This window comes from Bidens hawaiensis, unplaced genomic scaffold (genome assembly GCF_021521415.1).
Source record: "Bidens hawaiensis isolate Kalapana, Puna unplaced genomic scaffold, B.hawaiensis_p1.1 tig00017357_1, whole genome shotgun sequence".
Lineage (NCBI taxonomy): Eukaryota > Viridiplantae > Streptophyta > Magnoliopsida > Asterales > Asteraceae > Bidens > Bidens hawaiensis.
In genome coordinates, this window is record NW_027492631.1 from 81,283 (window position 1) to 104,340 (window position 23,058).

Sequence of the window (23,058 nt, forward strand, 5' to 3'; positions counted from 1 at the left end):
TATTAGTATACTTTAGCCGCCTTGTTTGAATGTGAAAGTGGCAAGAAAAAAGTGTGTAATAATCCTTTCGTTGGACTTTATGCATGGGAAATTAAATACAGTCGTTTTCCATAGTTGCAACTCTTATATGACACGTTTCCCTTCTTGTGGGATTGTGGATTTGAGTAGTAGTGTTTTTAACGGTGGATTAGAGTCATACTATATTAAAAGTTGTTTCATACAAAGTGACCAAACACGAGAAAGTATGTCTTGACAAACAATACGTGTTTATACACTTTGCGTTTGATACTTTTGTTTTCCTAGCGCTTAAGGCTGTAGAGCTTTATAATCGTGTCTGACAGTCATCAATAGTAATGTTATCACCCTCACGATAGAATGTTATTTTTAAACGACTTAGTTTGCTATTAAAAAAAAGGCTAGTGGCGCAGCTTGTTACCCGTTTTCCTTAAGTTACCAACATATCCATCGAAACATTTCGGTACCATGTTAACAGCGACCTTGCACGGTTGCCATATGTTTTAAAATACTTAAGAGCATACATTACGTCAATAATGAATAACCATGCAGCCTCGTATATTTGACTAACATGCTAAAGAATACAATTGTGATATTATTTGATGAGAACATATAACTTGACGAATTCGACCTGCAGCCCTGTGTAGGGCTGCTACTTTTACCTGAAACCCGACCTGAAAAAACTCGTAACTGAACCCGAGAAAAGACTAACCCGAATCCAAATCGAAGTAATTCGGGTTGGTTCTTAGGTCTGATTTATGGGTTTCGGGTCAACCCGAAAAACGCGAATAAACTTCTAGATTGTTCATTGCAATTTATGTTTTACGTTTATAGCTAATAGCAACCGTAATCGAGGAACCAAACCACATATGATTGAAGACGATTATGGTTGTAGTTTGTTTTACTCTTCTTTTGAATTGTTTTATCAAGTTATGTTGGTTTATTATTTGATTATTTACGTTATGAGCAAATAAGAATATGTGGTTTTTAATTCTAGCATTATAGTTTTTAATTTTGTTTTCTAGGATACTCAAAACCCAATTAACCCAACCAAAAAATCCCGAACCCGAAAAACCTATGAGAGATTTGGGTTGGGCTTCGGGTCAATATTTAAAATCTTTAAACCCAAAAAACCCTACCCGAAAAACCCGACACCCAAAATGCAAAGCCGAATAACACCCCTAGCCCCGTGTTAAAACGACATCAACTTAAAAACATGTGAAATATCTAAATTGAATGTGCCATTACAAGATTCAGTAGACGTGCACAAAAAAACCGGTTCCGGAACCTAACTGGTGGAACCGAACCGGAACCGGTTCCAATTCCAACCCGGTTGGTACAATACCCGGTTTGGGTATTTTTGTACCCGAAAATCGTACCCGGTTCTCATATTTGTATGTTAGTATCAGTTCCAACCCGGTTCCTACCCGGTTCTTAATTGTAACCGGTTCGGCTCGTACCCGGAAAAACCGGTTCCGGCGGGTTTTTTTTGAAGAGTCAAACAAAAGTCAAAGTAGCCGTTGGAACCGGTTCCAACGGTAATATAGCCGTTGGAACCGGTTTTTTAGCCACCAATTAGCCGTTGGAACCGGTTCCAACGGTAATATAGCCGTTGGAACCGGTTTTCGAGAGACAATAGATCCGTTGGAACCGGTTCCAACGGTAATATAGCCGTCGGAACCGGTTTTTGATGCCCAAACCTATATATAACTTGTTTTCCACCACTAATTTCACCACCAAACTCAAAAACAAACTAAAATACTACTCCTTTAGCAAACCCGTTCCGTTACCCAACCATCCAACTAAATATTATTATGGCACCCATCAAAAAAACTAACAAGAAGGCTAAGAAGAGTGTTTTTGTTGCCCCCGTTCCTGTTACGGAGGACCCAAGGGTTGTTACGGTAGTCAACCATAACCGCAACCAAGACATATGGAAGAATTGGGATTTGATTGTGGATGACGAAGGTTATCAAAAGGCTCGTTGCAAACTATGTGGTTCAATATTAAAGCACGATTCCAACTCTACTTTGAGAAAGCACATCGAGAAGCCATATTGCAAGTCGTTGAAAGGGATTGGCGCGACCGATCAAATTGACTTGGGTAAAGATGGTACACTATTTCGTTACAACACGACTCAAGTTCAAGATAGAATGGCAAAGTTCGTTATTCAACGAGGTTTGCCGTTTAACCACTTTGATGACCCGGAGTTGACGTCGTTGATTCGCGAAACTCTACAACCGAGATACACACATGTAAGTCGTACTACCTTAAGACGTCATTGTATCAGGTTGTGGGAGTGTGCTAAAAAAGAGTTAATCGAGTCTTTTCATTCTTTAGAAGCCATGGTTAGTTTAACTACCGATGTTTGGCCGGCACCACACGGGTTGCCCGAATCATACATATGTGTCACCGCTCATTGGGTTGATCCGGTGACATGGCAATTGATGAAACGCACCATCGCTTTTGAAAACTTCCCGTTCCCACATACCGTCGAAAAATTGTTTGAATTACTTGATGAAGTTATAACGACTTACAACTTGAGAAATAAAATATTTTCGATTTCGTTTGACAACGCTTCAAACAATACTAAGGCGGCTGAAAAATTTATCATTAAATATTCACCACCTTGTTTCGGGGATTTTTTTCATGTCCGATGTGTTGCACATATCATCAACTTGGTTGTTCAAATAGGTCTTGACAATGAAAACATTTGTGATGATTTAAAATACTTTAGACTTATGTTACAAGATGTCTTCAAAAGTGGTAAAAGAAGACATCTTGAATATAAGAACTATTGCAAGTCGGTTGAAAGAAAGTATTTGGGGCCGAATTGGGACGTTCCAACCTGTTGGAACTCAACTTGTCATATGTTAAAGTGTGCTTTTGCCCAACGCCAAACTTTACAAGCTTTTCATAACAATCTTGTTGAAGAACGCGAGGCCGATATGTTTCCGGAAAGTGTTTGGGTCCAAGTCGGTTATTTGTTGGAGTATCTTGACGTGTTCAAAAAGTCAACAACAAAATTATCGGGAGTCTATTACCCTACTAGTTGTTGGGTTTTGCAAGAATTGTACTATATGTCTTGTGTTTTTAAAAGCTTTGCGGAGAAGAACAAACTCTTCGAAAATATTGTTGCGGTGATGAAAGAAAAGTTCATAAAATATTTTGAAAACATATCGCCGGTCTTTACTTGTGCCGCCGCATTAAACCCCTATTGGAATGTTAATGGGGTTGAAACAACGATTGAGGAAATATTCGACAACTTAGGTATGCACGAGATTGACCCGAAGTTGTCGACGGAAGCGAAGGACAAGTTCAACAAAAACCTTCAAGACCTTTATGACCATTATTTTCAAATGTATGGTCCAAGCACGAGATCGTCTTTTGTGAAAAAAACAACAACTAGTAGGCCGTGCAATGACCCACTTATAAACTTGATGAATGGGATTCGTGAATCGGCATCTAAGAGGCAAAGAGGAAACACACCAAGTAGCGAACTTGGTCGATATAGTGGAGCAAACTATGTTGAGGGCGCAACAGTCGACGAAATTCGCAATATTGATTTGTTGGCTTGGTGGAAAGGTAAACAAAACGAATTTCCCATTCTATCCGCCATGGCTCGTGATTTGCTTGCCGTACAAGCCTCAACGGTTGCTTCCGAATCGGTTTTTTCTCTTAGTGGGAGGGTGTTATCTATGCGAAGAACAAAACTAACTCCCGAGTCTCTAGAGGTTTGCATTTGCCTAAAGGACCATTTGGATGCGGTGGATCGTGTACAACACAAGGCGAACTTTGAAGACGAAATACCAATAGAGCGTCATATTCATGATGAGGAGGCGGAGGACGGGGTTTCTTCCGATAACGAAGACAAGGGTGAAGACGAGAATGAAGACGGAGAAGAGTTGTAATTATTTGTTTTGGTAAAATTATTTGTAACTTGTTCAACTAATATTTAGTTTTGATTTGTTTTATTATAATTACTTTTGTTACTCATGATTAATTTTTGTTACTTTTTTAATAACGACGAACATTTTATTTATTTAAAAAATAACTATTACAAACATTATTAAAACATAAACGATACTAAACATAACAACTAAAACATAAAAAACAAAGTCCGTCGTTTTAATCCGGGAATACTTATTTTTGGGTTGTAGAGCCGGACGACTCTCCCACTTCCGTTTTTTTAGCTTCCAAACTTCTTTTCTCTCGACAATACTTATTCGTATGTTTTCGTAATGTCGAGTTGGACCCTGCTTTAAGAAACTTCGAGCAATATTTGCAACGTGCCAACTCATGTGAGTCGGTCATGAGACACAAATCATAATGAACCCAAGCATCGGGACATCTTGTTGTTTCGATCACCATAACAACGTCATCATTAGTTGCCATTTGTTGTCGGTTTAAGGTTAATTGTGGTTTGGAGTGTGTTTTATAGTTTTGGAAGTGGTTTAACAAGTACACAAACAAACCTTGCTATTTAGAGTAAAAAAATAACCTATTTATAGTTAAAAAACCGGTTCCAACGGTCAAAAACGGCTATATAGCCGTTGGAACCGGTTCCTAACGGCTATGATATTTAAATTTCAAAAAAAACCGGTGGAACCGGTTTTTACGTAAAAACCGGTTCCGGTTCATACCCTACCCGGTTCTTAAAAGTTAGCATATCTAGGCATCGGTTCGGGTCGAGAACCGAACCGGTTCTTGATTGGAACCGGTGCCATTTTACAACCCGGTGTGAAAAAACCGGTTTCGAACCGGTTCGGGTTTTCCAGTTGAACCCGATTTGTGCACCTCTAAGGTTCAGCTGGTTGTCAATTCGTTTGGCGACAAGTTTGGTTTTTAAGATTCCCACGACACGCTGATGATGATTTAACACTGCAAAACTCGTCAGCGGTATAGACCGCAATAAAATGTAAAAAGCTGTGGTCAATTTTAACAAGCCAATAAGCACACCAACTATGAACCGAGATCAGCCCGTTCACTACAGGCATTTTCGTTTATAACTAGATATCAAGGTGTACCAAAAACATAAAAAAATACCAGAATCAAAACAAAACTTAAATCTCAAAAAACAAATATTGTGGATAATCAAAAACATCTAAAACAAAGTTTTGTCTCAACAACATTAACAAATCCAAAACACTCAAAACAATAATCTTAGGAAAACACCTATTGATATTCAACGCTTTCCACCACCACCACCGAGCTTAGGTCCCTTACCTTTAGGCGCATTGCCAGTTTTGCCTTGAATTTTCTGTTTTGACACCACCTCTGCTTTCTTCGCCTTCTTCTCGTCCTTGGTTTTCTTGATCCTTTCCTTAATTTCACTGCAATTTGAACAAAAAAAAAGTCAAAAGGTAATCGAACACAGACCAAATTGACCAAAACCCATATTTAAGAGTCAAGCACTATACCGAAGGGCAGCCTCCCTAGCGGCATCACGGACTTCAGGTTTCTCGCTTCGTTTCTTCTGAATGACTTCCAAAGTGGCCCCCACAATAGCCCTTGAGTAAGGCTTCTTGGTAGCACGACGTCTCTTCTTCACAGCCTCTTGAGCTTGATCCTAATGAAACCCATTAAGCCATTATTAATATCTTGATGTTTAGGTCCCAGAAACCAAAGTGCAAGATATGAGGCGCATATCTCGCTGATTTTACATGATCAGCATTTTTAACAAGTAAACCACTCATAATCTCTTGATCACTTTGATATGCATAAGGTGTCACCACGAGGCCCTAAGTCGTTTACTTGATTGCCTCAAGCCTAGGCTTGTAAAGAACCAAACGAAAGTAAACTGGGCATGTTTATAAATGATCAAACACAAACAACTAACCGAACAAGGTTTTCTTGCTCGTGTTTGTTCGCTTAAAAAATGAGTGAAATTGTGTTCTTTTGTTAATAGTATAAACAAACGGTGCACAAACGCAAACCAACAAACATAACTAAGCATAGATGAACGAACACCAACTAAAAGTAAGCGTGAACCTTAATATGTTGTGAAGTTAAAAATTAAGAAAAACTAAACTAAATTATTACGAGTATATGTTAATTTATTAAATCTAGATCAAATTGTCCTGTACATTAAATGAATTGAATATATAAAAAAACGAACTTAAAGACGTAAAATAATGAAAGTAATCAAACAAACATAAATCAGCTTATATGAGTAGTATTCACAAAGATAAACAAAAGAGAGAGGCATGTGTTAATGTTCGATCATTTAACTAAATGAACAAAAACATGTTCATGTCCATTCGTTTATTAAATGAATAAAGATAAACAAACTTTCAAGCAAACAGTTCAATGAGCATTCGATTTGTTTACAAGCCTATTAATGCCACATGCACATATGTAGACCAAGAATAACACAATAACCCAAAGCATTATATAAAACTAGCAAATAACATATGTAGCTTTTCCACAAAAATTATCTTACCTTCTTGTGCTGCTTTCGGAACATTGCGGTCCATGTGAGCTTCGAGGGCTTCAACTTGTTATGGAAGTACCTCTTACATTTGGAATTTGCAAACAGGAAAACCTAAATTTTAAGCATAAAACACCACAAAATCAGAATCATTTAATCAAAACGATAACCAAAATGCATGCAAATTACGAACCATAAACGAATCAAATAAAGATTATATACCTGTGAGTCGGATCGGATAAACCTAATACCCTTTCCCGGATAAATTTTCTGGCCACTGAATCTGCATAGCTCAGTCCTATAACAAACAAAAGTAAATTAAAAACCAAAACCTGCAAATTCGCAACGTATCTAACACGGAAGACAAATCAATCACTAGAAAACCACGGAATCTAGAGGTGCAAACAAGCCAAGCCGAACCTACTCGAGCACAAATCAATAAAGAAAGCTTGAAACAAACCGAGCTTTAGTTATCAAGCACGAACTCAAGCATTGTTTGAAAGCTCAATTCGGCTCGCCGAGCCTTGTTTATTTTTATGTTTTACCTCTTTTGGACTTCTATGTATTAAAAGTGGAAACCAATCGATCACTAGATAATCGCTAACTCTAGGAGTGCTAACAAGCCGAGCCGCTCGCAAGTCGCAACCTACTCGAGCACGAATCAATAAAGAAAGCTCAAAACAAGCCGAGCTTTAGTTATCGAGCTCAAACTCAAGCGTTGTTTGGAAGCTCAATTCGGCTCGCCGAGCCTCGTTAATTTTGAAGTTTTACCTCTTTTAGACTTCTAGTTCTATGTATTAAATGTGGACGCCAGTCGATCACTAAAAAACCGCTGAATCTAGGAATGCAAATGAGTAGAGCCGAGCCGCTCGCGAGCTACTCAAGCTCGATCGGGTTGATAGAAAGCTCGTATAAGTATCGAATCCGAACACTAGCCTTGTATGAGAAGCTAATTTAGGCTAACAGAGCATTATTCATTTTTTATTTTTTATGTTTTTTCTCTTTTAGACTTCTATGTATTAATTTCACACTACACAGCCGAGCTCGAGCCAACCTTTAGCTCATTTAATGTCCTACATTAGTTCGATTTAAGCTCGTTTAAAGTTTTTCTCAAAATATATTAAAAAAAAGCTTAAAATGCATATAAATTTATTAATAGCTAATAAACAAGCCGAGCCGAGCCCGAGCTTGAAACAACAACTGACGAGCCGAGCTCGAGCTTTAGAGAAACGGCTAAATCGCCATTTGCGTAATCGCTAATTAATCTATGGCGTTTGAGCCCTAATTTTGCGAATAAAACATGTAATTGTGAAATTGTTACACGAAGCACGTATAAAATCATGTTAGAAACACATATCGAGTAATAAACAATTGATTGAATATGAAGAGTTGAATGAAGGATTGAAAGATTAGAGATCGTACTTGAGAACCATATTGGCGGCGGCTGCTTACTCTACCTGTAATGCGAAAAGATAAAAACAAAACCCTAGCAACAGGAAAACTTAATGCCCTATTTGTAAGTTTTATGTTACAACTTTCGTCCTAGTGAAATGTAAAAGATGATGTTTAGTCCTTCCATTTATCCATTAAGTAAATCAGTGTTTTAAAAACCGGTTTCAACCGGACGGTTCAAACGATTGAACCGGATTTCGATGAGTTATCCGGTATTTTGTACATGGTATATTTGAGCGGTTTTATGGAATATTAAACCGGTCGGTTTTCATATAAAACCGGTTTGTCCCGATTTACCGGTTTAAAAGCCCACAAAATTTTTTATGTTTCAAGCCCAATTTATTGTTTGTATATGTTAATTCATATGATTTTTGTATATTATGATTACATGTAACTAAAACTTTTTATTTATTATTGTAGAAAAAGAAAGTATTTATACTCTTATTGATGAGGATGGCGATGAGAGTGAATTTCATCTTTTAAGCGATCGTGAACTCGATGCATACAACACCCGATGATATAAATCTATTGCGAACCTTTATTTTAAAATAACTTTCTTTGAAAATCAAGTGCTTTTGTATTGTTTTTTGAATATGGATTAACTTTTGAATGATATTTTTATTAGGGAATTATGTATTTTTGTTGTTTATTTTTGAATTAAAGTTGTATTTATATGAAATTATAAGGTAAACCATACAATCCTGTTGAACCTCTCAGTACAACCCAATTCAACAGGTTGTACTATTTTTAGTTCAATACGGTACGAATAAAATACCGGTTTTTAAAGCATAGAAGTAGATTGTTAATAGACTGTTTGACGGTAAGATCCATTCATTTGATAAATGAACAACATAAATATAAACCTTTTTTTTCTAACAACATGAAAGAGCATGAACATATATCCTTTTGTAAAATGTAAATGTTTATTCCTTTACATCCATCTATATCCGTAAATTTATGTTTCTTAGTTTATGTTTTACGAATTTTAGATTTTTTATCACTGATATTAATTTAAAATCAATTTTATTTCATTATTTTAAATCATTGAGATCAAATTTAAGTATAATGACTTGTTGGGTTTTAGTGGTGCGTAATAACATAAATGGATTTATGATATAGTGATTTAAAACATGTATTTAACTTAACTTTTTAAATTATATAATAGTATTTGGATTAAAATGTTAAATAAGGCTTTCTCTTTTCATGTAGAGTTCAAAATCCACGAGTGTCAAAAACAAAAAGGAAAAAAGTGTAATTTAAGTCGTTCATATATATCTAACAATGTATTGAGACTGTAACTTAAAATTAGAATATCTTGTAGGGTTGAGTTATTTTACAAAGAGTAACAAAAATGAAAATGATGAGAAACCATAATTGATTGTCATGTGTCAAGTTGGGATCAAAGTAGGAATGATATAAAAAGAAAAACAAATATTTTCTCTAGTCATATGTAAGGCGCATGTCAATTCTCACATTATTTTAAAACGTTATAACGTTTTCGTACGAAACTTAAAGAAAAAAAAGTTTTATCAACAAATATGCTTCATTTTTCACTTGTTCCCAAATGAAATTGCTAATCCGGCCAAGATCCAACAATAACAAACATCATTTGGGCTAGAAACATAATACCCAAGAAGATTTACCAACAAACCCAAACCAAAAAAGACACCAAATCTAAAGTGATCTCACCATCTCACTCTTCAATCTCCAAATTCAACTCTTTTCTTGAAACTCATTCAACTCTTTTCTTCAAATCAAACACCACAACACCAACAATACAATGCCATCACTCTTGTCATCAACCAACAACAATAACCTCATAATTCAATCACTCTCCTCACTCTTCCTCACACTTCTCCTCTCCTTCACCAACATCCCATCTCTCTTCCTCCATGGCCTCCACACCTACATCCACCCTGATGACGTCACCCCTCCCAACCCTAACTCCTCCGGCATCAAAGCCGCCATCCGCCGCCCCTCCGATACCGGATCAAAACCCAGAAAGAAACCCACCAATCATTTCGAATTCGACGAACAAAAAGCTCAAATCTTTAGGCTCAAACTCACCCACAATCACCTCCAATCAAGACTCTATTTTGACCAGTTTCGTGGGGCGTTTAACTTCACAATTGTTGGGTGTTGTTCGATTGTTATACACAACTTCTTGCCGGTGGTGAAAGACTCCGCCGGAGTGATTTCAAACGGTACTTTGATTCCGATCTTGTTAGGGTTTCTAGGGTTTTTTAGGGTTTTAATTATACTCACTCGGGTTTCGTTCGAACGATCGGCTTCCAAACAGTCGGATAAGCAATTGAGTGTGTTAATTTCGTGTTTCGCGACTTTAATTGCGTTTTTAATCGTTCTTGAAGTTATCCCCAATTGGGTTCTTGATTTGGGGTTAGGATTTGGGTTTGGATCATTAGACGGTTATGCGAAAGTTTGTGCCGCGGGGTTTATGGGTTTTGTTGCTGGGTTGTTGTGTGTCCCAGCGAGTAGATTTGCTCGTGCGTATTGGCTCGGGACGGATCAGATTCGGTGTAATTTATCAATGATTTACTGCGGGTGGTTCGGGAGGATATTGTTGTACTTTAGCTACTTGTTAACGGTTTTCACTTCGTTGCTTTGGATCAGCCCGTTTACGGATCTTGTTGTTAACGAAAACGTTAAGATGAAAAACGTTCGACATAGGAATCATCTGACCGGCAATGTGGGTATGTCACGGTTGGATTTTGAGTCGTTTAGGTTATGTTGTTTGCTAGCGACCGGAGTTTTGAATATGTTAAGTTTGCGTGCGAATTTGCAAATGTTTTTGAATGAAGCGGTGTTGTCTTGGTACCAAAGGTTGCACGCGAGTAAGGTTCCGGATTTGGATTATAGCCGGGCTAAAGTGTTCTTGCATAACCATTATTTGTGTCTTGCGGGGATACAATTCTTTTCGCCTCCTGCGTTGGTATTGTTTTTTCTTGGTTTGTCTCGGATTGATGATAGTGTTCTTGATCATTTTAAAGGGTTGTGTCATTTGATCCCGTGTTCGGCTTTGGTTAAGGAAATGGGGTTGTTCATGAGTTGGTGGGTTGTTTTGGTTATGGCTGTTTTGGTTTCGGTTAATCTTGCACTTTATAGGCAAGGGATTTTGTATGTTTCTTGATTATTGTAGGGTTGTTTCACAAGTTTTGTTACACGTTTATTTCGTTACAAGGGTTTGTAACTATCGTTTCATACGTAGTTGGATAAACATGTTTTGAGTTTGATTATTGACGTAAAACGATTGTTTGTAGTACGCTCTATCCGGACGACAAAGTGTGGTAAAACTAGTACTAACAGTAATGGCAATAAACTAGCAAGAAGTACTACCCTCTTTACATCCTCACTTTTAAAAACAAACATTACATGAACTCATTTTTAATTGCTTTCAAGAACTTGAGCACATGTTGCATAGTGGGCCGACTAGCCGGATTCTCCGAAAGACAAATCGGGACCGTCTTTAACATCCCTTGTTTAGAATCCGCATTCGCAACCATTGGACCGTCTTTAACATCCCTTCAACAATCCTTACTTTCTTAATCTTTTGAAACACCCACCCCACCAGATTCCCCCCTTCAGTATCTTTAAACTCGGGCCCGGTGGGCTCTTTTCCCGTCACCAACTCAATAAGTATCACTCCAAAGCTATAAACATCGCCCTGAGTTGTTGACCGCCAGGTTTGACCATACTCGGGTGGAATGTAACCAAACGTCCCGGCTAAATCCGTGCTCACGTGGGCCTCACATGCACTTATTAACCGGGCTAACCCGAAATCTGCCACTTTGGGCTCAAACTCTTCATCAAGTAAAATGTTACTCGCTTTAATGTCGCGATGAATAATATGTGGATTGAACCCATGGTGCAAGAAGGCTAGCCCACGAGCCGCACCCACCGCAATCTTGAACCGTTCGGTCCAACCCAAGATTCCCAAACCTGCAGTCGTGGTCCCGGTTCGGTTTCTTAACCAACCGGGTCCAACCCAAGATTCCCAAACTTCCATTAACCATATACTCGTAAACGAGCAACTTTTCATCACCAAACGAACAATAACCGAGTAAAGAAACAAGGTTTTGATGTTTGACTTTCCCGAGTGTTTCCATTTCCGCTAAGAACTCGCGTTGACCTTGCAGTTTTGACTTGTTCAACTTCTTGACCGCCACGGTTTTCCCATCTGATAACCGGGATTTGTAAACAGTCCCGAACCCACCGTCTCCAACAATGTTGGACTTATTGAAGTTGTCAGTAGCTTCTAAAATGTCAACTAAAGTCAACCATAAAAGGGGTTGCTCAAACATTGCTATGTTGATGCTTAACGGCTCCTTTGACCGGCTGCTGGTCAACAAATACACATTTTGATCAAATGGGCTGTTGTTTAACTTGCTGGCATCATCGTCTTCGCAATCTTTCGTGTTCTTGACTCTCTTCATTCGTATTTTTACGAAAATCAAGATTCCAATTAACAAAATCCCTAGCACAATCGAAGTCAACGCCACGACTATAAAGTTTGACCCTTTTTTGAAACTTTGAACCGGGCATTGCATTCGGAGAATCCCGCCACACAAATCTTTATTCCCCGATAACGCAATCCTCGAAACATTGCTACAGATTCCGTTCCTTGGAACCGGGCCTTCCAACTCATTTCCCGCCAAATTCACAAAATTTAAACTTAAAACATTGCACAACTTCTCGGGTATTCGACCCGAGAGCTTATTATTGGAGAACTCAAGATACTCGAGCCCGATTAGGTTCCCGAGATCCGAAGGAATCCCACCCGTGAACCCATTCCCGTGTATATCCAAAGAAGTCAGGAATGACATATTCGCTAATGATACGGGCAACTCGCCAACAAATAAGTTTAAACTCAAATTCATTAACTCAATCTGCCACACAATGTTATCACGAAACAACTCGTTTATTCGACCCGAAATCTTGTTTTCTTGCACGAAAAAACCGACTAGATTCGACAAACTTTTAATGTTGGAGGGAAGTTCGCCATCGAGCCGATTGCTGCTTAAATCCAAATGGGTCAACCCGGTTAACCCACCAAATGTGGCGGGTATCAGGCCCGAAAGCTTGTTCCCGGTCATATTAAGCTTCACTAACCCGGTGAGTTGACCAAGTTGGGCGGGTATGGAACCCGTCAGATTATTATTCCCCAAATACAATCCTTGCAGCTTCAAAGAACCACCTAATGCAACCGGTATCTGACCCGAAAACTGATTGTTTGACAATTCTAAGGTTGTAAGGTTGGTCAACTTGGTCAACGAGTCCGGGATTTGACCCGAAAGAATGTTATTATTGAGCAATAGATCCACCACAACCAACCACTCCCCGAGCCCATCGGGGATCGAGCCCGTTAACCGGTTGTTGGAAAGATCAAACAGCCCGTGATGCTGAACGAAACTCGAGTCAGGAATGCTGACTTCCCGAAAGTACTTTGACTTCGTTGACCACGGGATTGACCCGGTCAGATTGTTGTTAGAAAGAACCAAGCATTGCACTTCGGGCAAGCCCGGAATCTCCACCGGGATCGGCCCATTAAGCCCGTTACCACCGAGGTCTAACATGGTGATCGAAATGCAGTTCCCAAGTTCAACGGGAATAGAGCCTGTTAACCGATTCGAATTCAAGTTTAAAACCGAAAGGGACCTCAGTTTCCCTATCTCTTTCGGGATTTCGCCAGATAACCGATTGTTACTGAGAATCAACCTTTCCAACATTATAGCATTCCCAATCTCTGGAATCAGTTTACCTTCCAACATACTATTAGCAGCAGAGAATTCCAACAAGTTAACAGATTCCCACAAACTCCCGGGAATCGGGCCCGTTAAGTTATTTGAGTCAACATCAAGAACCATTAACGAGAGGCCCGATAAGTAGCCCGGTACGGGCCCAACAATCTGGTTATCCGACAATATCAACTGAGTAACCTTCCTGCAGCCCACAAACGTGTCGTGAATCGGGCCCGAAAGTAAGTTACTCTCAAGATCAACCTCGGTCAACGAAACCGCATTGCATAGTTCCCTAGGAATCAGGCCCGTTAACAAGTTATTGTTTAGCCCAATAACATTAAGCAGTGAGCAGTTCCCGAGTTCGGGTGGGACCCGGCCCGTGAACCGATTACCCGACAACAAAAGCGAGTTTATTTTATCCCATTTTCCCACCCAAAATGGTAACGGGCCCGAAAGTTGGTTATATTCAGCTGAAAACAAGAGCATTTTGAGCGCCGAAAGCTCGTCGGGCAAAGAACCCGATAACGAGTTAAACGAAAGAACCAATGTTTTAAGGCTCCCACATTTTCCAAGCTCACTAGGTATCGGACCGTTGAGTTTTGAGTACACTAGGTTTAAGATCGTTAAGTTTCGTAGCTACCCGATGAATTTCGGGATGGTACATTGTAACGGGTTATATGAAAGGTCAAGTTTCGATAACGATTTGAGATTCGACATTGTTTTCGGTAACGGGCCGGTTATTAAACAAGACGGCAAAAAAAAATTCCGTAGTTTTGTCAAATTTCCGATCTCGGGCGGAAGTACGCCCGAGAAAAGGTTCATTCCGATGAAAAGATCGGTTAGATTCGATAGCGTTCCGATCTCGGAAGGAATGTTACCCGTGAGAGTATTATTAGCAACATCTAAAAACATTAAGTTTGTAAGGTTAGCGAAAATATTCGGGCTCAAAGAGCCCGAAAGCATATTATTACCAAGCCCGAGTGATTTAAGTTTTCGTAGGCTTCCTATCTCTAGTGGCGGGATATTTCCCGCTAGAGAATTAGAGGAGAGATCAAGCGACTCAAGGTTTGTCAACCTCCCAATATTTTTCGGGATCTGGCCCGAAAAATAATTGGGGCCCAGCTTTAATATTCGCAGCTATGTCAGCTCCCCAATTTCGGGCGGGATCTCGCCCGAAAATTGGTTTTGGCCTAAGTCTAGCACACGGAGCTGACAGAGCTGCGAAATGCTAGTGGGGAGTTTACCAAAAAATTGATTCGACGACAATTCAAGGATGGTAAGGTTGGAAAGCGAAAATATAGACGCTCCGAGGGGGCCTCGAAGCACGTAATGTGAAAGATCAAGGATGGTAAGTTGATTGTTATGGCAAGTGACACCTTCCCATTGGCACATGGAAGAGTTAAGGTTCCATGAGTGTAACACATGGGGGTTTAAGAGTGAGTTTTTGAAGGAGATTAAGGGTTTTGCATAGGGGTTTTGGTTAATGATGGTGGATGAAACATTGATTAAGAAGAAAATTGTGAATGTGAATATTAAGAAGTTTGCCATTTGGGGTTTTGAATTTGAAGAATGTGGCAAGTATTTGGTTTGAATTTGTATTATTTCTGTGATTAGGTGGAGGTAGTGGTGGTGGTGGTGGTATTCATTGAAGCAGTACATACACAGAGATTCGATGCTTTTTTTAGGGTAACAGATAAATGAGTTGTTTTCATGTGAACACAACGTTCGTTCAATGCAGTAAGGAATAGTACTTAAAGGTTGTTAGGGAGCCAAGGCCAGCTCTAGCTCGAGCTCGAACCTCATACCGTGCTTGACTCAAGTTCGTTTTGATTATTTTGATATTTTTATAATGTGAGTGTTGTTAATCATATTTTTATAATATATATAAGAACAAAATTAAAAGTTAAATAATATTTAGATAAACATGAAGGATCAAAGTTGTAAGTATTTTTAAAATTTCGAATTGTAACAGGTTTGCTTATGTCTTTTTATCAAAAAGATGGGCTAAGCCCTAAACCAAAAAGAATAATATTGAGTAAAAGCGGGTAAACATGAGGGGTCAAAGCTGTAACTATTTTTTAAATTAACAAAATTTTAAGTAAAGTTGAGACGCCATACTTGTAATTATTTTTATTCAAATGATCGTGGGTGATATGTATTTAAAAGACAAGTCTATCCTTGTGTATCTTATACATTATAAGTTGTAAAACTCTATTTTGTTTCTTGCTACTTACAGCTACGCCCGATTTTCCACATTGCTACAATCTAAACTTCGAGTTACAATCATTTTTAAGGTTCAAAACATCAAACATTCAAGAATCCAATGCTTGCTCAGCACGGTATTGGGTGTCATTTACATTGTTTAAACGTGTCGTTTCTTCAATCCCCAACTTTTGAAGGTATCCGTTTACATGTTACATATCGTTGATGCTAAAAGGGATCGATTTTGTAGCAAACTTGCGGATATGTTCATACTTTGTGTTATCCAAGCCATAAACGAACGGAATTAGTGTCATAACCTAATAGCGTCATTGTACAGTTAGGTATGTGAAAAATTAAAAATGTTTATATTTCTTATAATTGTACCATGATGCAATATATGGTTTTAGATATATGGTATGTACATATATTATATATATGTATTTTTATTAAACTGTGCACTTGATTTAAAATGTGTACTTTTAAGTTCTAACTTTGTGGTGGGTGATGCCAGAAGTTTAAAAAGGCTATGGTCAACAATTTCGTTTGTGGTTTTAATGTGCATTGGCAATAATGCACCTAGTTGTGAACTGGGAAAGTTTGGGTAGTTGGGTACTTGGGTAAGGATTGAAGGATATTTAACTCAATTAAGGTGTTGTTTGTTTTTTAAAACAAAAACTGTCTATAATTTGATTTCATCTGATTTCATATTCATAAATGAAGATGTGGTCTGAAGGTCTGCAATCTGAAAATATAATACTGTTTATTTTATAAACTAGGTATCGTCTGCATAAGCTGAAAATTAGTTACTTATCATACATATCACATTAGATAAAAGTCATTTAACATCTATAGACTAGTAAAATAGTTGGTGGTGGGTGATGGACGGTGGTGGTGGTGATGGTGGTGGGTGATGGACGGTGTTGGTGGTAGTGGGTGGTGGTGGTGAACGATGGTTGTGGCCGACGGGTTGGTGGGTGGTGGTGGTGATGGACGGTGGTGGTGGGTGGTGGTGGTAGTGGACGGTGGTTGTGGCGGACGGTGGGGTGGTGGTGGTGATGGACGGTGGTGGCGGCGAACGGTGGGTGGTGGCGGTGATGGACGGTGGTGGTGGTGGTGATGGACGGTGGTGGTGGCGGACTGTGGGTGGTGGTGGTGATGGACGGTGGTGGTGGCGGTGAACAGTGGTGGTGATGGACGGTGATGGTGGCGGACGGTGGGTGGTGGTGGACGATGGGTGGTGGTGGTGGTGGCGGTGCACGATGGGTGGTGGTGGTGTTGGACATTAGGTGTTGGTAGGATGTTAAGAAGTGTAAAGATGTGTGAAGAAGTTGACCATAAAAGCAATTTGTAGATCTTATTTGAAAAAAAAAAACAAACAATTTTCAGAAACTTATGTCTGCGCGTCCACAGACATAAGCCTCCTGCAGATGTTTTAAACAAAAACAAACACCACCTAAGTAATGAGAAGTTTGACTGCACATAAGGCTACCATTTCTAAAGATAAAGTCTATAAATGATGTATTAGTTTTAAATAAATAAATAAGGCTACCATTTCTAAAGATAAAGTCTATAAATGATGTACTAGTTTTAAATAAATAAATAACAAATAATGTTGTCTTTCAACTCTGGAAATAGTTATTACTTACCGGTGTAAATGGGTTCAAATAAGCGGTGAGTAGAAAACTGAATTTATAACTAAATTGAAAACCGTAGTTAGTTTTTTTATTTTATGAAAAATCTAATTTTCGGCTTTGGCTCGGTTATCCATTTTTAGAAAACCGAAAAACTAACCGAACCGACTGATGGTGATGCAGATTATGAGAAATATGAAGACGCACCTATTTTTGTTTTTTGAATTCAGTATGTATTATTCTAATACGTTCTTATAAGCTTAAAGTCATCATTTTCGTTATTATTATTATTTATTTTTTTTGCAATGTCTACACATAATTGGAAAAAAACTCGACTATAACCGAACCGAAACTGAAAACTGAACAGTTTGTATATTCAAAAAGCCGACGACTTCGGTTTCGCCTAATAATCGAACCGAACCGTGCTCGGCCCTATTTCAAATATTTTAAAAATATCGAGGAGAGAGACGATGTAACTAATTTACTTGGGAGAGAAGTGCGTTAAGTAAAATTTAATAAGGATAAGTTTATCACATTACTCTATAATATTAAGCTATGGAGGACTAGGTTGGGTCACATAATAAACGTCAAGACCAGTTTAAATTTCAAATATACAATGAAAGTATGTAAGTCGTTATTAAAATGAATAACATAAATACAATACTCTACAATTACTCTCTAATCAAGTAATCAAATACTAGAACAATAAATAAAATAATCAAGATTTTAAAGAAAAAGTTTTTAATCTATGACTGGTCGAGGGACACAGTTGATCAACAAGTGGATGTCACGTGACATCCACTAACTTTTTGTTTCCGTGAATGATTTACTTGGGCCGTTCGTGTGATTTGAGTCCGTGGGATGCTAATTTTGTTTTTTTTTCTTTTCTAATATAAATGTTCAAAATTACCTTTAAACTTTAAAAAATCTTATGAGCTTTCTTCTGTTTGCTAATATTGTTTCATTTGTTTCATATGCTTGATGCCTTGGGTCTACATGTTGTAGTGATAGTTGGCATAATATGTTTTTGTGTTCACGCTTTGATATTCGAGTCTTTGGCTGGATTCTTTGCGCAACGCACGTGTGGAAATTCATAGTTTGTATTATTTTGAACTTGGGTCCTCCTTCACCTTCATTTTATGATTTTTATATATTTTGTTTTAGTTGGAAAAAACCGAAAAAATAAATTAAAACACAGGCAGGCAACGTGGGCATCGTACTAAACTTAGAATTGAGGACTCACATTTGTGTTAGAATCGGCTTGCTTTTATGCTTACATCTCTTGCCAGAATCATATTGTTTTGTGTTGGTAATTTTAGCGTTATCAATATGTATTTTAGTATATTGGATTAACTTGTTGATCAAGTAAATAACGTTAGATATTAAACGAGTTAGGTGACGTGGGAGTGCGTGCTCGATTTAATTCTAGATGTTATTTGGGTCTTATTATTTAGACTTTGTTATTGAAATAATAACATGGGCCTTAATTTATTATTAGTGGGCTACTAATTAGTTGGGTTTTGGGTTAAACCCAATGACATCAATCTTATTTAAGATGATAGAGGCCACATATAGATATACTTGATATAGATAGAAAAGCAGAGAATAGAACGTCGGTTACCATTGTCTGTTCTTCATGGCATTCACATAAACTTACAAATCCAATTCCAATAAAGAGAAATCTCTGTCTTATCCGATAAATCAATCGCGTGTAACCGGCGAAATAGGTTTATCTGAAAGTTATCACACGATTCAGAGATTAATCCAGGCTGCTTATTGTTTATGAAGATTGAAATCAAGATCACATGTTTGAATAGTCGATTGAATACATCATCAGGTACGCAAAATAAACAACAATTTGTCTATTATATGATAAATAGAATTATTATTTGTTTATCTAAAAGGTCTAGTTAAAGAAAATTTTGTTTTAAATATAATAAAAAAATTATACGAAAGTATTTTTGTTGACAGTCTCATATGTAATAAAAACATTTTTTCAAGAAAATATATCAACGTTTCTCACTTTTCAAAATGCGTATTCCATTGTTTTACTCTAAAATATCCTGTTTTTGATTAAAACAATTCTAAATAATAACATTATATGATAAATAAATCATAATAAATTTATCTTCCTAACTTTCCCAAATACCTATTGAGTTGTTATAAAAAAATGGTAATACGTTTTATAAATTTAAAAAACATATTCACACTCTAGGTTTACCAAACAACTTCATTCAATGGCTTGCACTTATAAACCAAAACCTAACCAATTTGGTCAAAATTCGCCAAAAACTTAAGGGTAAACAACTTTAAAAAAGTAAAATACTTTCTATGTTTTCTTGAAAAAGTTTCTAGCAAGTTTATGCACATCAAAAACCAACATACTTTTCTGTTTTCTTGTAAAAGTCTCTAAACAATATTTTACATCTGAAAAACTAACATACCTTTTATTTTATCATAAAAATGCCCCGACATATTATGTTTTAGAAAAGTATCACTTAATTATGAACGTATGAAATCATTATTTGACTCATTATAATAGCGATAAAAACCATTTGTTTATAACATTTCAACAAATTTAAACTTCTAAAAACTATTTTACATGCTTTTTGGTTTTTGTTTAATTTTAAATTACGTCAACCACACCGGCTTACTTTTATAACATAACATTTTTTAAAGAGATTTTATTTTAAAAACATTGGATTTGATCAGAGGTGTACAAAACCGTTTTTTTTTTATTAAACCGAACCGGTTAGGGTTTTACATGTTCAAAACCGGTTTGACCCAAACTTGCTCGGTTTTGAAGACAGTTTAAGCATAGAACTAGTCAAACTGATCCGAATCGGGTCAGTTCGATTTATGCTACCCGGTTTTGGACCCGACCCGGCGGTTCCTATTCGGAACCGGACTCGACATTACGCTACCCGAGGGTACGAACCGGGCCTTGGGTTTCTCCCTGGAACTGTACCCATAACCGGAACCAGAACCGGAACCGACCCGGTGGAACTAGTTCCACCAATACCCCGTCAAAACTCGACCCCACCCTACCCGAAACCTGAAAAGACCCACTCAAATATCCGATTATACCCAGAACCGGTTCATACCCGAATCGATTTTAACTTTTATTGTCCATACCCGAATTTGTCCCTACCTGGTTCCGGCTCATGAAAACACCCGGCTTATACACCTCTACATAAAAGATTCAAAGTTCTAGCATAAGGCCTGACTGGGCTACCGGCCCAAGGCCCAAGTCATCATCAATCAGAGAAACACAAACCTTCACTTTTCACCCACAAACACACCACTACACAGCCGCCGTCCTCCGCCGCACCGCACTGCCACATCAGACGGCAGCTCCGCCCCATCGCCGCCACTAAAAACCCTCAACTGATCCTCTGTTTTGGTAAAGCTTCTTACTTTATTCATTTTAGGGGCTTTCTTGTTCAAATGCTTAATTTCATTTGCAAATTGAAACTTGTTTGATTAAATGTTATTTCATCATAAACCCTAATTCACTAACTTATGCAATTTTAATATTAATGATTTAATTCAATCTAAACCCTTAAACCCTAAACCCCGAACCCGAAACCCGTTTATCAAAATGCACAAAGTCTTCCACCTTTCAATCCAATTTTCAAAACCCATCTCCAAATCTTCAAACCCATTAAACCCATTTATGATTATTATTAATAACTTCTCACAATCAACCTCAATACCGAAGAACCAACAACGCGTTAGAGATCACGCGTACGATAACTACATGGAAATCGAGAAAAAAACCCGCAAAGTCCTTAAACTTCAGGAACTTATTCTGTCCCAGCCCAACACAATGCTCTCGTCGGCCTGTTTAGACAACCTTTCGCGACGACTCGGGTTCAAACAATATGAAGCGGGCCGATTTGTGCTCAAGTTTCCGCATATTTTTGATGTGTTTGAACACCCGGTGCAAAGGATACTTTACTGCAGACTTACGAGAAAAGCCCATGTTCACATTCAGCAAGAGAACGAAGCGGTAGTGGCCCAAGTTGATGACTGCGTGACCCGGTTAAGAAAGCTTCTGATGCTGTCGAACACTAAACGGGTCGGGCTTGAGCATGTAAGGATTGCGAGACGAGAGTTTGGGTTCCCGGAGGATTTTGAGTATTCTGTGATTCTAAAACACCCTCAATTTTTCAGGTATTTGTAGTTCAGTTTTTCAGGCTTTGACTCAAACCGAACCAAAAACCGAGAAATATTTTCAGTTTTTGGTTTGAATTATTTTCGGTTTTGGTTTTACCATTGGGCCAGAAAAGGTTGACCCGGAATAATGAATTTGGGCCTAAATCTTTCTGTTAATTAATAATTAGTTGATTATTATTCATTTGGGTAACACTATTTATTTTTATTTTTTTTATAAATTACTTAAAATTAAAAATTTAAAATGAAATTTATTAATTTGGTTTGGTTTAATTTGGCTTTTTAATTCTAAAAGGCCTCTAGGTTTTAAGGTTATTTGAAGATTAGTTTTTCAAGTTTTGTGCTCAAACCGAACCAAAAACTTAGAATTCGGTTTTTGAGCTTTTGTAAATCATTCAGTGTCAGTTTTCGGTTTCGGTTTGAGTTTAGTTCGGTGTCAGTTTTTACGTTTTTACCATTTGGGCCGAAAAAGATTGGCTCAATGCTCAAAATAACAAATTTGGGCCTAATTTTTTTTTTTGACAATTAATAATTAATTGATTATTATACATTCGGGTAACACTATTTATTAAACTTTCATCAAAGCTAGGAAGGGTATTTGAAAATAAAAATTTAAAAATGAAAACCCGTGAATATGATCCGGGTTTTAATTCCAAAACACTTGCAAATTTTCAGGTTATTTGAGGACAAAGAAAGCAAAAGTAAATACATTGAATTAGTAGAAACCGACCCGAAACTCGGTGTTTGCGCTATAGAAAAAGTTCGGGAACACGAGTATCGAGAAAAAGGCGGAGACGCTGAAAACATAAGATTTTCGTTTATTATCAATTTCCCGCCCGGGTTCAAAACGGGAAAATATTACAAAATTGCTGTTTGGAAATGGCAACGGCTTCCGTATTGGTCACCGTACGAAGATATGTCGGGTTACGATATGCGGTCACTCGAGGCCCAAAAGCGGATGGAAAAACGGGCTGTTGCCATGATTCATGAAATATTATCGTTAACGGTCGAGAAAAAGATTAGTTTGGAGAGAGTTGCACATTTTAGGGTTACCATGAATTTGCCAAAAAAGCTTAAAGATTTTCTTCTTCAACATCAAGGAATATTTTATATTTCTACAAGGGGAAATTACGGGAAGCTTCATACGATTTTTTTGCGCGAGGCGTATAATAAAGGTGAGTTGGTCGAACCAAACGAGGTGTATTTGGCAAGAAGGAATTTGGCTAAGCTGATAACTTTGAGGAGACCGAATACGGATCGGGAGTTTGTTTATTATAGGAGGGAAAGAGGGAGTGATGGTTTTGATGGAGTTGACCTTGACCGGGTCAAAGTGAGCGATAATGAGCACGGGAATGACAGTTCTGAATCTGATTTGGAAAGTGATGGAGTGTGTTGA

At 37.9% G+C, this 23,058-nt stretch overlaps 3 protein-coding genes and 1 pseudogene across 3 annotated transcripts; 2 read left to right on the forward strand and 2 right to left on the reverse strand.

Moving 5' to 3' along the window:
• Positions 1 to 5,068: 5,068 nt before the first annotated feature.
• LOC143553736 (large ribosomal subunit protein eL24-like) lies at positions 5,069 to 6,555 on the reverse strand. The gene is made up of 3 exons (XM_077043656.1): positions 6,458 to 6,555; positions 5,436 to 5,584; positions 5,069 to 5,348 (listed from the first exon to the last, which is right to left on the reverse strand). The coding sequence occupies exons 1-3, from the start codon at positions 6,479 to 6,481 to the stop codon at positions 5,201 to 5,203; spliced, it is 321 nt and encodes a 106-aa protein (XP_076899771.1). The 5' UTR covers positions 6,482 to 6,555; the 3' UTR covers positions 5,069 to 5,200.
• Positions 6,556 to 9,677: 3,122 nt separating this feature from the next.
• On the forward strand, positions 9,678 to 11,045 carry LOC143553763 (uncharacterized). The gene has a single exon (XM_077043676.1). It carries the CDS (start codon positions 9,678 to 9,680, stop codon positions 11,043 to 11,045), a length of 1,368 nt encoding a protein of 455 aa, XP_076899791.1.
• A 238-nt stretch (positions 11,046 to 11,283) lies between these two features.
• On the reverse strand, positions 11,284 to 15,201 carry LOC143553764 (uncharacterized; annotated as a pseudogene).
• Positions 15,202 to 21,053: 5,852 nt separating this feature from the next.
• On the forward strand, positions 21,054 to 23,058 carry LOC143553737 (protein ROOT PRIMORDIUM DEFECTIVE 1-like). Its single transcript, XM_077043657.1, has 2 exons — positions 21,054 to 21,662; positions 22,338 to 23,058. Exons 1-2 carry the CDS (start codon positions 21,088 to 21,090, stop codon positions 23,056 to 23,058), a joined length of 1,296 nt encoding a protein of 431 aa, XP_076899772.1. The 5' UTR covers positions 21,054 to 21,087.

What these genes read in the sequence shown, in the direction of transcription:
- LOC143553737 (XM_077043657.1), top strand. Translation starts at nt 21,088, where the DNA reads ATGCACAAAGTCTTCCACCTTTCAATCCAATTTTCAAAACCCATCTCC. An exon ending in AAACACCCTCAATTTTTCAG is followed by an intron (nt 21,663 to 22,337) that starts GTATTTGTAGTT and finishes GCAAATTTTCAG; the next exon opens with GTTATTTGAGGACAAAGAAA.
- LOC143553763 (XM_077043676.1), top strand. Translation starts at nt 9,678, where the DNA reads ATGCCATCACTCTTGTCATCAACCAACAACAATAACCTCATAATTCAA.
- LOC143553736 (XM_077043656.1), bottom strand. Translation starts at nt 6,481, where the DNA reads ATGTTCCGAAAGCAGCACAAGAAG. An exon ending in TCCGAAAGCAGCACAAGAAG is followed by an intron (nt 5,585 to 6,457) that starts GTAAGATAATTT and finishes GGGTTTCATTAG; the next exon opens with GATCAAGCTCAAGAGGCTGT. An exon ending in GCTAGGGAGGCTGCCCTTCG is followed by an intron (nt 5,349 to 5,435) that starts GTATAGTGCTTG and finishes TTCAAATTGCAG; the next exon opens with TGAAATTAAGGAAAGGATCA.